The sequence below is a fragment of the Rhinoraja longicauda genome, chromosome 5 (genome assembly GCF_053455715.1).
Source record: "Rhinoraja longicauda isolate Sanriku21f chromosome 5, sRhiLon1.1, whole genome shotgun sequence".
In the NCBI taxonomy this organism is placed as follows: domain Eukaryota; kingdom Metazoa; phylum Chordata; class Chondrichthyes; order Rajiformes; family Arhynchobatidae; genus Rhinoraja; species Rhinoraja longicauda.
Window position 1 is genome coordinate 6,967,689 of NC_135957.1, and position 14,727 is coordinate 6,982,415.

Genomic DNA, 14,727 nt, shown 5'->3' on the forward strand with positions numbered 1-14,727 from the left:
TGCCTACCTTCGATTTAAACTAGCATCTGCAGTTCTTTCTTACACATAGATAGATCGTTGATTAGTATGGGTGTCAGGGGTTATGGGGAAAAGGCAGGAGAATGGGGTTAGGAGGGAGAGACAGATCAGCCATGATTGAATGGCAGACTTGATGGGCCGAATGGCCTAATTCTGCTCCTATCGCTTATGACCTCCAGCACTCTATGTTTGCTAAAGTTGCCAGCGTCTACCGTTCCTTGTATTCGAGGACATTAGTTTAGCTTAACATCATTCATACATTGTTGGCCTGTTCTGCGTTATTTTATAGACAGTATTTCATAGACAATAGGTGCAGGAGGAGGCCATTCGGCCCTTCGAGCCAGCACCGCCATTCAATGTGATCATGGCTGATCATTCTCAATCAGTACCCCGTTCCTGCCTTCTCCCCATACCCCCTGACTCCGCTATCCTTAAGAGCTCAATCTAGCTCTCTCTTGAATGTATCCGGAGAATTGGTCTCCGCTGCCTTCTGAGGCAGAGAATTCCACAGATTCACAACTCTCTGACTGAAAAAGTTTTTCCTCATCTCAGTTCTAAATGACCTACCCCTTATTCTTAAACTGTGGCCCCTTGTTCTGGACTCCCCCAACATTGGGAACATGTTTCCTGCCTCTAACGTGTCCAACCCTTTAATAATCTTATACGTTTCGATAAGATCTCCTCTCATCCTTCTAAATTCCAGTGTATACAAGCCTAGTCGCTCCAGTCTTGCAACATACGACAGTCCGGGAAGTAACCTAGTGAACCTACGCTGCACTCCCTCAATAGCAAGAATATCCTTCCTCAAATTTGGAGACCAAAACTGCACATAGTACTCCAGGTGCGGTCTCACTAGGGCCCTGTACAACTGCAGAAGGACCTCTTTGCTCCTATACTCAACTCCTCTTGTTATGAAGGCCAACATTCCATTGGCTTTCTTCACTGCCTGCTGTACCTGCATGCTTCCTTTCAGTGACTGATGCACTAGGACACCCAGATCTCGTTGTACGTCCCCTTTTCCTAACTTGACACCATTCAGATAATACTCTGCCTTCCTATTCTTACCACCAAAGTGGATAACTTCACACTTATCCACATTAAACTGCATCTGCCATGCATCCGCCCACTCACATGACAGCTGATGAGGTAAAACACCCTTTGCAAAAGGGGTAGACAAAATTAGGAAGCCCAGAAAGGCCAAGCCCTTATTCTTCACTAATGTCCTTTGGGTCCCTTGCTCTCAAATCCGGAATTCATTTTGTTCACCTCGAGAAAATACAGACCTTACCTACTCAATCTCTCTTTGTAGCTGGTTTCACAGGACTCGTGAAACTTCCAACGCACTCCTATTTTTCAGCGGGGAGACCGCAATAGTCCAAATATTGTCTCGTGAAGCAAAAAGGCACCTTTACTGCAGCATTTGAATCCTCTCATGAATGTCAACACCCATTCTAATCAGATAAAAAACGTTTTGGGGGTTGTAGCCTAACTTACTATCATTATGTGCTGGGCAGCAGAGTGACACAGCAGGTAGAGCCTCTGCCTCACTGCGCCAGACACCTGGGTTCCATCTTGATCTCAGTGCTACCTGTGTGGAGTTTGCACGTTCCCCCTGTAACCGCGTGTGTTCCCTCCCGGTGCTAGTTTCCTCCCACATCCCAAAGACTTGTAAGTTAGGTTAATTGGCCCTAGTGTCTCGGGAGTGGACACAGAAATGCCAGAGTAGTACTGGGGTGAACAAGTGATCGATGGTCAGCGTGGACTCGGTGGGCCGCAGGGCCTGTTTCCACGCTGCACCTTTCAGCCCAGGTCAAGCTGAAGTCAGTGGGCATCGAGGGAATGGAGTGACACCGCATACCATGGGAGAGTTGTGATTAATGGAGGTCAGTCATCACAGCCTCAGGACAGGAGACCCTGAAGACAATGTGTCAGGTCCAACCATCATCAACCAAAGTGGGACCACATAGAAGCAGTGTGAAGGGGTGATCGATGATCAGCGTGGACTCAGTGGGCCCAAGAGCCCTTTTCCATGCTGTGTTTCTAAAACTAAAACCACACTAACAGATTGATGGGTCCCTGGTTTCTCCCTGCTGCTTAATTGGGTCACATTCGCTCCCCTCCAGGCCACAGAAACCCTTGCAGAATCGACAGGATTCTGAGAGATGTTCTTTGCATTCACATCCAGGAGAGTTCCAGAGAGGATCTATTGTGGTCAAGTCTAGTATGAATTGACTGGATAGCATGCAGAACAAGCGCTTCACCTTATCTACGTACATGTGACAAGAAAAGAAAAGCCAAAGCTAAAACAAATGAAAGCCAAAAAAACCGAAAGCAAAAAATCCTAAAGCAGAAGACCCTAAAGCAAAAAAAAACTAAAGCAAAAAACCTAAAGCAAAGGAACCTAAAGCAAAAAAACCTAAAGCAAAAGAACCTAAAGCAAAAAAACCTAAAGCAAAAATCTAAAGCAAAAAACCCACAGCAAAGCAAAAAAACTATTAAAAAATTTATAAAGCTAAAAAAAATTAAAGCTACCGAAAGAGCAACCCCAATTTCCTTCAATCCCTTAACCTCATTTTGTTCCCAAGAATCTGTCGAGTAATCCTGCTCCAACAGTAAAACTGTCAGCGTTGCCTCACAAATCCTTCTGAGAAGCCAAACGAGTATCGCAATCCACATAAGATGTGTACTTGCAGTGTTTACTCTAATCTCTCCAACATGGATTTTCCCCTCATGAAATATAAACTTGCTTATTCAGTTCCGAAGATACAAGTGGTATGGGATTCCATTGCTAAAATGCATTGTGGCTGTGTTGTGGTTGATATACATCAGCACCACAGACAAGCTAACAGCAACGCCAATGTTTTATATCGAACATAAAACGGTACAACATAAGAACAGGCCCTTCGGCCCACAATGACCATGCCGAACATGATGCCAAGGCCATTTCTTATATACCTGCGCTTAATCCATGCCTGTCCAGGGGTGGTGGTGAATGTGATAGTGACATTTAAAAGGCTTTTGGATGGGCACACGGATATGCAGGGAATGGAGGGATGTGGATCACGTGTAGGCAGAGATCAGTTTATCTTGGCATCAAGTTCGGCAGGTGCATTGTGGGCCGATGGACCTGTTCCTGTGTTGTACTGTTCTGCATTATATTATAATCTGACCCTTTGCAATCCCTTCCAGGCATCCACCACCCTCGTGTAAAAATCTTGCCCCATGCATTTGCGTTAAAATTCGCCCTTCTCGTTATACCCGTCTCAAGTCCTGGCAACATCGTCGTAGTTTCTATGCTCTCTCCAACAACGGCATCGTTCCTAAATCTGGGTGATGTAAACAGAACTACGCTCCAAGTGCAGCCTCACTAATGTCTCCAGCAATTGTCCCAACGTCTGTACGCCTTGCCTTTACTAACGAAGGCCAATGTGACAGAAGCCAACTTTACCACCACATCCACCTACCAGGACAGGACTTTCACGGTGAACTGAAGGGCCCTGGGGAGTGTTGCAGAACACAGTAGCACAAGTACATAGTCCCCAGAGTGTAGCTGAGGCTACTCTCAGGGGACTATGTACTTGTGCTACTGTGATCTACAACACTCCCCAGGGCCCTTCAGTTCACCGTGAAAGTCCTGTCCTGGTTTGACTCCCTGGGAGAAAAAAAACTATTGTATAAAAGATTGAGGTGATTTAATTGAAATATACAGAACTCTAACAAGTTAGCACAGGAAGACTACTCCTCTTGTCTGAGAACGAGGGGCCTCAATTTGGAATATGATCTTAGAGTCAGAGAGTCTTACAGCGTGGAAACAAGCCCTTCGGCCCAACGTGCCCACACCGACCAACATGTCCCATCTACACTAGTCCCACCTGCCTGCATTAGGCCCATATCCCTCTAAACCTATCCTCTCCATGTTCCTGTCTAAATGTTTCTTCAACGTTGCGATAGTAAAATCTTATTAAAACATACAAGGGCATACAGCGGGTAGAGCCGCTGCCTCACAGCGCCAGAGACCCGGGTTCAATCCTGACCTTAGGTGGTGTCTGTGTGGTTTACACCCAAATCCCAAAGACGTGCGGGTTTGTAGGTTAATTGACCTCTGTAAATTGCCTCCTAGTGTGTAGCGAGCGGATGAAAAAGTGGGATAACAGAGAGCTTGTGTGAACGGATGATCGATGGTTGGCGTGGACTCGGTGTGCCAAAGGGCCTGTTTCCATGCTGCGTCTTTCAGTCAACCATAAGGTGGCAACGACAGAGTGGATGTTGAATGTTTTCAATAGGTGAAAGAATCTCAAACCAAAGGCTAGTTTCAAAAGAAGGGCCCAGCAAGGAATTTCTTCTGAGAAAGGTGAACCTCTGAGATTTTCTGGCACAGTGGGTTGGGGAGGCTGGATCACAAGATGTGTTTATTGCAGAGGTAGATATAAAGTTTTGAAAGATCAAGGAAAGTCAGGCCAGGGATAAATCAGGCATGACATTTTGAATCCGATGATGGGTCTGATGAAGGGTTTGGACCCAAAATGTCACCTATTCCTTTTCTCCAGAGATGCTGCCTGACCCGCTGAGTTACCCCAGCATTTTGTGTCTATCTTCGGTGTAAACCAGCATCTGCAGTTCCTTCCTACACATGACATTTTGAATAACTGGACAAGCTGGCTTACTCTGACCTACTGTGGACAGTGTCATTGGGGTTACTGTGAACACTGGATGGTCACAATTATGCTCAGCTTCAATAGACAATAGACAATAGGTGCAGGAGTAGGCCATTCAGCCCTTCGAGCCAGCACCGCCATTCAATGCGATCATGGCTGATCACTATCAATCAGTACCCCGTTCCTGCCTTCTCCCCATACCCCCTCACTCCGCTATCCTTAAGAGCTCTATCCAGCTCTCTCTTGAAAGCATCCAACGAACTGGCCTCCACTGCCTTCTGAGGCAGAGAATTCCACACCTTCACCACCCTCTGACTGAAGAAGTTCTTCCTCATCTCCGTTCTAAGAAAAGTTCTTCCTCATCTCCGTTCTTATATTACTGATATTTAACTGGATGTTATTGCATTAATGGGCTGGTAAAGCTGCAGCGAGTAAGAATCCAATCCTGCCACCCCCACCTCTGTTCCAGATAGCACCCCCCACCATAATCAGCCTGAAGAAGGGTCCCAACCTGACACGTGACTGAATCATGGTCTCCAGAGATGCTACCTGGCCTGCTGAGTTTCTCCAGCTCTTTGAGTCTTTTGTTGAAAGTAAGTATTTCATCGTTCCATTTCTGGTACAAGAGAACCCCGACTCAAGCCACGAGGAGCCACTGTGACAATGTCACTCTAGACTCTGGTCCCTCGAGTACTCACGGTAGTCATTGGTGTGTCCTGGTCGCTTGCTCCATCTGCCGTCCACTCCGTCCTTTCTTTAGGACTTCCTCCAGGGATCTCCCCTGCTGCAGGAGGTTCACTTCCTTGCCAGACCAAACCCTTCGCCTCCACTTCGTCACCGGCTTCACTTGGCTGGGCCAGGAGTGGTTCAGGAATGGCGGGGTCAGCACCGGGCTCATGAATGGCGGGATCAGCGCCAGGGTCTGGAATGGTGGGATCAGCGCCGGGCTCTGGAACGCAGGGATCAGCGTTGAGCTCTGGAACACCGGGATCAGCGCTGGGCTCGGGAACGCCGGGGTCAGCGATGGACTTGAGAGCGGCGGGATCATCACTGAGCTCTGGAACACCAGGGTCAGCGATGGGCTCGGGAAAGCTGGGGTCAGTGACGGGCTCGGGAACGCTGGGGTCAGTGACAGGCTCGGGAATGCTGGGGTCAGCGACGGGCTCGGGAATGCTGGGGTCAGCGATGGACTTGAGAATGGCGGGATCATCACTGAGCTCTGGAACACCAGAGACAGCGATGGGCTCGGGAATGTCGGGGTCAGCGATGGGCTGGGGAATGCTGTGGTCAGACGTGCTGTGATGAGCACTGGGTTTGGGCAGGCTGGGGCCAGAGCTGCTGTCGGATACGCTGGTGCCAGGGCTGGGCCCGGCAGCACAGTCTCCCGCCTCCTCAACGACGACCTCCTCTTCAGAACTGTCGGAACGGGATGGAAGGTCGGAGGAGCTGCTCCCTGCCCTACACTCCTCATCAGAGCTCCCAGCTTCATCCAAACCCTCCACACCCATCCTGGAAAACAAAAACAACACCAATGACACTTTATTCTTTAGTTCTCCAGCTTTATTCTTTTGGATTCAGAAGTTTATTGTCACATACACCAGGATGCAATGAGGTCTTTGATCAGATGGACAATATCTCCTGCCCTTCCCTCATCAATCCCCTTGGCGACTTCTTCAAGAGACCCAGATTTTTTTCTCCCTAAACAATCCATGCTTATTCTGCCCCTCAGAATCCCCTCCAACAATCTTCCCACTGCTGACACCAGGCACCTGGAGTTCCCTGGATTGTCCTATTTTTAGTTTAGTTTAGTTTAGTTTAGAGATACAGCGCAGAAACTGTCCCACCGGGTCCGTGCCGCCCAGCGATCCCCGCACACTAACGCTACCCGACACACACTAGGGACAATTTTTTACATTTGCCCAGCCAATTAACCTACAAACCTGCACGTCTTTGGAGCGTGGGAGTAAACCAAAGATCTCGGAGAAAACCAACACAGGTCACGGGGAGAACGTACAAACTCCGCACAGACAGCACTCGTAGTCGGGATGCAAGCGCTGTAAGGCAGCAACTCTACCGCGGCACCACCGTGCCTTGCTGTCGTTCTTCAATACGGGCACCACGTTCCCCATCCTCCAGTCTTCCCCTGTGGCTAACGATGATGCTAATATCTCCACAAGCCCCCCCACAATTCCCCCGGCAGCTTCCCATGTTCCGAAGGTGCCCTTGGCCAAGCCCTGGGGGTTTATCCACCTTAATGCACACCAATACCTCCTCCTTGGTAATTCATATGCAACCTATGCCACCACAACCCGTATGCCTCAATACCTCTGCTCACGCAATCTTTTCCTCACTAAAAATGGATGAGAAATATTAATTTAATATCTCCTCCATTTGGTTGTTCTACACAAAAGACATCCTTGTCTCTGGAACTGGTGCGCTACAATGCTGAGAACTATATTCTGCACTTTGTATCTTCCCCTTTGCACTACCTGTCTATCGACTGGGCTTGTATATACTGGAATTTAGAAGGATGAGAGGAGATCTTATCGAAACGTATAAGATTATTAAGGGGGTGGACACGTTAGAGGCAGGAAACATGTTCCCAATTTTGGGGGATTCCAGAACAAGGGGCCACAGTTTAAGAATAAGGGGCAGGCCATTTAGAACAGAGACGAGGAAAAACTTTTTCAGTCAGAGAGTTGTGAATCTGTGGAATTCTCTGCCTCAGAAGGCAGTGGAGGCCAATTCTCTGAATGCATTCAAGAGAGAGCGAGATAGAGCTCTTAAGGATAGCGGAGTCAGGGGGTATGGGGAGAATAAGAAAATAACTGCAGATGCTGGTACAAATCGAAGGTATTTATTCACAAAATGCTGGAGTAACTCAGCAGGTCAGGCAGCATCTCAGGATAAAGGAATGGGTGACGTTTCGGGTCGAGACCCTTCTTCAGACTGATGGGGAGAAGGTAGGAACGGGATACTGATTGAGAATGATCAGCCATGATCGCCTTGAATGGCGGTGCTGGCTCGAAGGGCCGAATGGCCTCCTCCTGCACCTATTGTCTGTTGTACTTGGGTTTGGCTCGATTGTATTTATGCAAGGCATTATCTGATCAGTTTGGATAACATGCAGAACAGAACTTTTCACTGCACCTCAGTCCACATGACAATAATACATTTAAACTTTAAAACCTTCAACCATGCTGATCATTAGGTGGACCTCTTCTTTCCCGAGCCACTCCTTTTCTATTCATGTATCTGCAGAACTGTAAAGGTTTCTCCTTCACCCTGCCTGCCTGGCGCATGACATGTCCTCTTTCACTCCTCCTCATTGCCTTCGTCAGTGTAGTCCCACACTTCTTATACATGCGGAGGGATTTCCTTGATGCTGTCTGCCTAAAACTGATGCTTGTCTCCTCCGTTTCCGGAGCGGTGCCTCAACATCTATCATCAACCAACATTAAGACTGTAAGACATGGGAGCAGAGTTAGGCCATTCAGCACGTCAATTAAGACTGATCTATCTTTCTCTCTCAACCCCATTTCCCTACCTTCTTCCATAACCTTTGACATCCTAACAAAATCAAGAACCTGTTAATCTCCATGTACCCATCTAACTGTTTCTTAAACGGTGGGATAGTCCCTGCCTCAACTACTTCCTCTGGCAGCTTGTTCCATACACCCACCACCCCTCTCGTGAAAAAGATACCCCTCAGATTCCTATTAAATCTTTTCTCCTTCAATTTAAACCTATGTCCTCTGGTCCTCGATTCACCTACTCTGGGCAAGAGGCTCTGTGCATCTGTTCCTCTCCTGATTTTATACAACTCAATAAGATCACCCCCTCATCCTCCTGCACTCCAAGGAATAGAGTCCCAGCCTACTCAACCTCTCCCTACAGCTCAGACCCTCTAGTCCCGGCAACATCCTCGTAAATCTCTGTGCCCTTTCCAGCTTGGGAGTGATGGCAGCAACCCACAAGAGTACAAAGAGGCGGGTCCAAGCCGACAGTGAGTTTTTCTTTACCAGAGACATCTTCTCTTCCCTTCTGCGGCTGCCTTGCTTGGGCCTGGGCAGGCACGTTTTCTCGCTCCACCGTCCGCAGCTACTACGTCGCTCGATGTTGCTTGCAAACCTTAAGAGAAATGAATAATTTTTAAAATGCTGCAGGCAGGCTGGTGTGACATGCCATGGATATCCTTTTGGTGGTGGTGCAGGACGAAAAGAGCAACTTCTTGCATTAAAGTCAAGTCAAGTCAATTTTATTTGTACAGCACATTTAAAAACTACCCACGTTGACCAAAGTGCTGTACATCAGTTCAGGTACTAAGAACGAACATACAATGGCACACAAACATAACAGCACATACATAAACACTTCACAGCGCCCCCTCAGAGGGCCTCAAACGCTAGGGAGTAGAAATAGGTTTTGAGCCTGGACTTAAAGGAGTCGATGGAGGGGGCAGTTCTGATGGGGAGAGGGATGCTGTTCCAGTCTAGGAGCTGCAACCGCTGCACCCCTGAGCTTAAGCCTAGACCGCGGGATAGTGAGTAGCCCCAAGTCGGCCGACCTGAGGGACCTGGAGATAGAGTGGTGGGTTAGAAGATTTTTGATATGGGGGGGCAAGCCCGTTTAGGGCTTTGTATGTGAATAGGAGGAGCTTGAAGTTGATTCTGTACTATACTGGGACCCAGTGGAGAGAGGCCAGAATCGGGGTGATGTGGTCCCTTTTACGGGTACCCGACAGGAGTCTCGCTGCGGCGTTTTGGACCAATTGCAGGCGGGACAGGGATGATTGGCTGATCCCAGTGTATAGGGAGTTGCAGTAGTCTAGGCAGGAGGAAATGAATGCGTGAATGATTTTTTCAATGTCATCAAATTGGAGGAATGGTTTGATTTTAGCTATGGTACGAAGCTGGTTTTTACCACAGCGTTGACTTGCTTGTCAAACTTTAATGCAGAATCAAATATCACGCCAAGGTTTTTGACATGCGGTTTGACTAGGGAGGCTAGGCTTCCAAGGCTGCCTGTTGTCATTTTGATGGAGTCAGGGGGGCCGAATAGGATGGCCTCAGACTTGCTCTCGTTTAGTTGTCAAGTTCTGTGCCATCCAACATTTTATGTCCTCAAGGCAGTGCATGAGGCTGATTAAATCTGACCGGTTGTCGTCCGCATAGCAGTGGAAAGAAATGCCGTGCCTTTGAATGATTTGGCCGAGGGGGAGCATGTATAGAGAGAAGAGAATGGGGCCTTGTGGAACTCCGCAGGAGAAGCTAGCTGGGGAAGAGGAGAAATTGCCTATGTTGATGGCAATATATTTATATAAACAAGAAATTGCCTATATTAAAGACAAATGTGTTCAAATGGGCCAGTGGGAAGTGGGTAGCCATACTCAGGTAGAATGGAAGTAGCCCAACTCACCCATACCGACCAAGATGCCCCATCTCATCTAGCACCATTTGTCCACGTTTGGCCTATATCCCTCTAAACTCTGCCTATCCATGTACCTGTCCAAAACATAATCATACTTTAATAGCCACGTGTGCTTTGCAACATACGAGGAATTTCATTTGCCACAGTCAGACCAATAAAAAGCAACAGAACGCACAAAATACATTTTAACATGAACATCCACCACAGTGACTCCTCCACATTCCTCACTGTGATGGAAGACGAAAAAAAGCTCAGTCTCTTCCCTTCTTTGTTCTCGCGCGGTCGGGGGGCCTCGAGCCTTCCGTCGACGGGACGATCTTACTCCGGTAGCCTGCGGTGTTTGCCTGCAGGGCGATCAAGCTCCGGCATCGGGCGTGAATCTCAGCTCCCCCGCGCCGAGCGATCGGACCCAGGTCGGGGTTAGTGGAAACCTTCTGTGTCGTTTGGAGCTTCCCGACATCGGTTCCACCCGAGACTGCGAGCTCCTCGATGTTGAAGTCGGCAGGTCGCGGATGTTTAAATCTTATTATTGTACCTGCCTCGACGATCTCCACTGGCAGCTCGTTCCATACACCTACCACCCTGTGTGTGAGCATTTTGTCCTTCAGGCTCCTATTAAACCTTTACCCTCTCACAAACCTACATCCTCTGGTTCTTTATGCCCCTATTCTGTGCATTCATCGAATTCCAGTCATGATTTTATACACCTCCATAAGATCGCCCCCTCATCCTCCTGCACTCCCGAGGAATTAAGTCTGAGCCTGCAAAACTTCCCCCTGTAGCTCAGGCACTGAACTCCTGGCAAAATCCTCCTAAATCTGAAGACGGGTCTCGACCTGAAACGTCACCCACTCCTTCTCTCTAGAGATGCTGCGTTACTCTACCGGTTTAAACCAGCATCTGCAATTCTTTCCTACAAAATCCTCCTAAATCTTCGCTGCAGTTCTTTCCAGCTTGATGGCACCGTTCCTGTAGCAGGGTGACCACAACTGAACACAACTTGTACACTCAATACCCTGACTGGCGAAGGCCAATGTACAAAGTCTTGTTTTCCATCCACATTTTATCATCTAGTGGCAAGGCTGCTCTCAGGGGACTTTGTGTCCGTACTCCGAGATCCCTTTGCTCCACAACACTTCCCAGGGCCCTGTCATTCACTGTGAGAGTCCTGTCCTGGTTTGACTTCTCAAAGTGCGACACCTCACAAGTCTCTGCATCGTCTATGGAGGAGGCCCTGCTGCAGCTGCCTGGGGCCTACCTGGATCGGGGGCGCTCCAGTGAATCCAGCATGTCAACCAGACTTTGGACTTTTTCTTTTGTAAAAGGTGCCAAAATTAGGCGACAGGTGCAAGAGTTGATGATCTCCATCGTGGTCTGGTTTGGCTCAGCCACCAAGCACGACATCCGGAGGCTGCAGCGCATCGTTCGATCAGCCGAGAAGGATGTTGGCTGCAACCTTCCCCCCCCTCCCCATCGGCGAACTGTACACCGCAAGGGCCAGGAAGCGAGCGGGCAAGATCATCTCTCACCCTGGCCACAAACACTTTGAAGCACTTCCCTCTGGAAGGCGACTCCGGACTGTCAAAGCTGCCACAGCCAGACATAAAACCAGCTTTTTTCCACGAGCAGTAGCTCTACTCAACAACCAAACATCTGTAGCCTCCTTTTGCTCTGGTATTTTATTTCATTCTTCACATGTTTAAATTATGTTTTATTCTTAATTGTTCACTGTATGTCGTGTTGCTACCTGCGAGCAAAGCACCAAGGCACATTCCTTGTATGTGCACATACTTGGCTAGTAAAATTCATTCAATTCAATCCAATTTGTTCAAAATGTATTCAATTCAAGAGTTTCACCGTGCAGCGCATACACGACAATAAAGAACCATAACCCTTAAATTCCATTAATCATCCCTCTGCCCACTTGATCAAGATCCTGCACCAATAACCATCTTCATTGCCTATGGTACCACCTACTTCAGTGTCACCTGTAAACTTACTAATCACAACTTGTACATTCTCATCCAAATCGATGATATAAAACCGCAGAAAGGACTCTAGTCCGAAAATCAACCTTCCACCACCACCCTCTGCTTCCATCCATGAAGCTAATTCTGTGTTTATGCAACTCGGCACGGTGGCGCAGCGGTAGAGTTGCTGCTATACAGCGAATGCAGCCCCGGAGACTCGGGTTTGATCCTGACTACGGGCGCCGTCTGTACGGAGTTTGTACGTTCTCCCCGTGACCTGCGTGGGTTTTCTCCGAGATCCTCGGTTTCCTCCCACACTCCAAAGACGTACAGGTTTGTAGGTTAATTGGCTGGGCAAATGTAAACATTGTCCCTAGGGTGTGTAGGATAGTGTTAATGTGCGGGCGCGGACCCGGTGGGCCTAAGGGCCTGTTTCCGCGCTGTATCTCTAAATCTAAATCTCGCTCTGCCTATATCCCATGCGATCGAACCGTGCAGACACACAGCGGGCCTCAGATGCCAGAGCCCCGGGTTCCACCCTGACCTCGGGTGCTGTCTGTGGGTAGTTTGCACGCTCTCCCTGGCCGCGTGCTGGTTGCCTCCGGGTGATCCGGTTTCCTGCCTCATCCCAAAGACGTGCAGGTTTGCAGGTGAATTGTCCCTCTGTACACTGCCCCCTAGTGTGCGTTGGGAGTGGATGAGGAAGTGGGACAACATATTTAGTGTGAACAGTGGCATTCTTTGCCACAGACAGCTATGGAGGGCAAGTCAGTGGATATATTTAAGGCAGAGATAGATAGATTCTTGATTAGTACGGGTGTCAGGGGTTGTGGGGAGAAGGCAGGAGAGTGGGGTGAGGAGGGATAGATAGATCAGCCATGATTGAATGGCAGAGCTGCTGACGACCTTCTACCGCTGCACCATAGAGAGCATCCTAACACATGGCATCCCTGTGTGGTATCTCAGCTGCACGGAGGCAGAGAGGAAAGCTCTTCAGCGGGTAGTCCATAGAGCTCAGAGGACCATCGGAACACAGCTACCAGCCTTGGAGGGCATCTACAACACACGATGCCTCAGAAAAGCCACCAGCATGCACAAAGACTCCTCACACCCCTGCAATAGTCTGTTCGAACTTCTACCATCGGGCAGACGATACAAGACCTTCTACGCCCGCACCTCCAGACTCAGGAACAGCTTCATCCCCAGGGTCATAGCTGCTATGAACCGATCCTGCTGAGCCGGATGGTCACATCGCAAAGTGAACCGGCACAGATCTACTTGCACTTTATTCTGTTTTAAAACTGTTTCTAATTTGTTTCATTGGGTTGTTTAAATTAAGACTGACTAGCTAATTGATTTATTGCATCGTATGGGAGGCGCATTCCCAATCTCGTTGTACCCCTGTACAATGACAATAAAGATAGATTGTATTGTATTGTATTGTGATCTTATGACCACATATGAACGGGTGGTCGATGGTCGGTGTAGACCCAGTGGGCCGCGGGGCCTGTTTGCATGCTGCATCTATTTATTTGAGCAGCCTACCATGCAGAACCGTCTGAGCACAGGGGGAAGCTGAGGCCCTGCAAGGGGGGTGGTGGGGGATGTTGCTGAGGCCGGGGGGGGGGGGGGGGGGGGGGGGGGTGGGGGGTTTGCTTTCAGGGTACCTTTCAGCACGGAGTCCTCCAGCCGTTCCGACATCTCGCTCAGCTGCTGCTCGTACTGTGGGTCGGTGAAGTAGTGCTTGGGCTCGACCAGCCTGCGCTGCAGCCTCTCCAGTCTCCGCTGCTCCCTGTCCGTCTCCCGCTCCGCCTGCTTCTTTATCCACTCCGCCATCCTACACAGAAGCAAAGAGGCCGGCCGTTCACAAGCTCTCGGAGTAGAATTAGGCCATTCGGCCCATCGAGTCCACCCCGCCCTTCAATCATGGCTGATCTCTGCCTCCTAATCCCATTTTCCTGCCTTCCCCCCCATGACCCTTGAAACCCGTGTCTATCACTGCCTTAAAAATATTCACTGACTTGGCCTCCACACAGGCATAGAACGCAGAACAGCCCAGCACAGGAACAGGCCCCTTGGCCCATGGCGTCTGTGCCGAACACAATGCCAAGACCAACTATTTGTTCTCTGCACATCCATGTTTCTGTCCAAAGACCTCTTCAACACCACTATCGTATCTGCCTCCATCACCACCCCTGGCAGCGCGTTCCAGGCACCCACCACCCCTTAAACTTTGCCCTTCTCCCCGTGACCTGCGTGGGTTTTCTCCGAGATCTTCGGTTTCCTCCCACACTCCAAAAGCGTAGAGGTTTGTAGGTTGATTGACTTGGTATAAATGTAAACATTGTCCCTAGTGGGTGTCGGATAGTGTTAATGTGCGGGGATCGCTGGTCGGCGCGGACCCGGTGGGCCGAAGGGCCTGTTTCCACGCTGTATCTCTAAACTAAACTGAACTAACCTAAAGATCTCAAGAGAAACATTGCTTGTGAGTGCGAGGAGAACGCTCTGAAGGGAAAGACTTACGCCTTCTCGTGGTTTACATCCCGCAACCTCCTTCCGCTCAGGTCTCGGCAAGCCTCCCGGTTGGTGGTCTTCTCTATCTGCGCACCGAGCGCGCGAAGCATCGACCCAAAGCCTGACGACAGACAGACAGA

General features: G+C 49.2%; 1 protein-coding gene across 1 annotated transcript in view; it reads right to left on the reverse strand.

The window, feature by feature from the left end:
• sde2 (SDE2 telomere maintenance homolog (S. pombe)) overlaps positions 1-14,727 on the reverse strand; it is a 70,275-nt gene that overhangs the window by 30,945 nt on the left and 24,603 nt on the right. Inside the window, exons 3-6 of the mRNA XM_078398845.1 lie at positions 14,597-14,708; positions 13,741-13,910; positions 8,696-8,804; positions 5,372-6,182 (exon numbers count right to left, since the gene is read on the reverse strand). Coding sequence (XP_078254971.1) covers positions 5,372-6,182; positions 8,696-8,804; positions 13,741-13,910; positions 14,597-14,708 — 1,202 coding nt within the window. The remainder of the gene's footprint in view (positions 1-5,371; positions 6,183-8,695; positions 8,805-13,740; positions 13,911-14,596; positions 14,709-14,727) is intronic.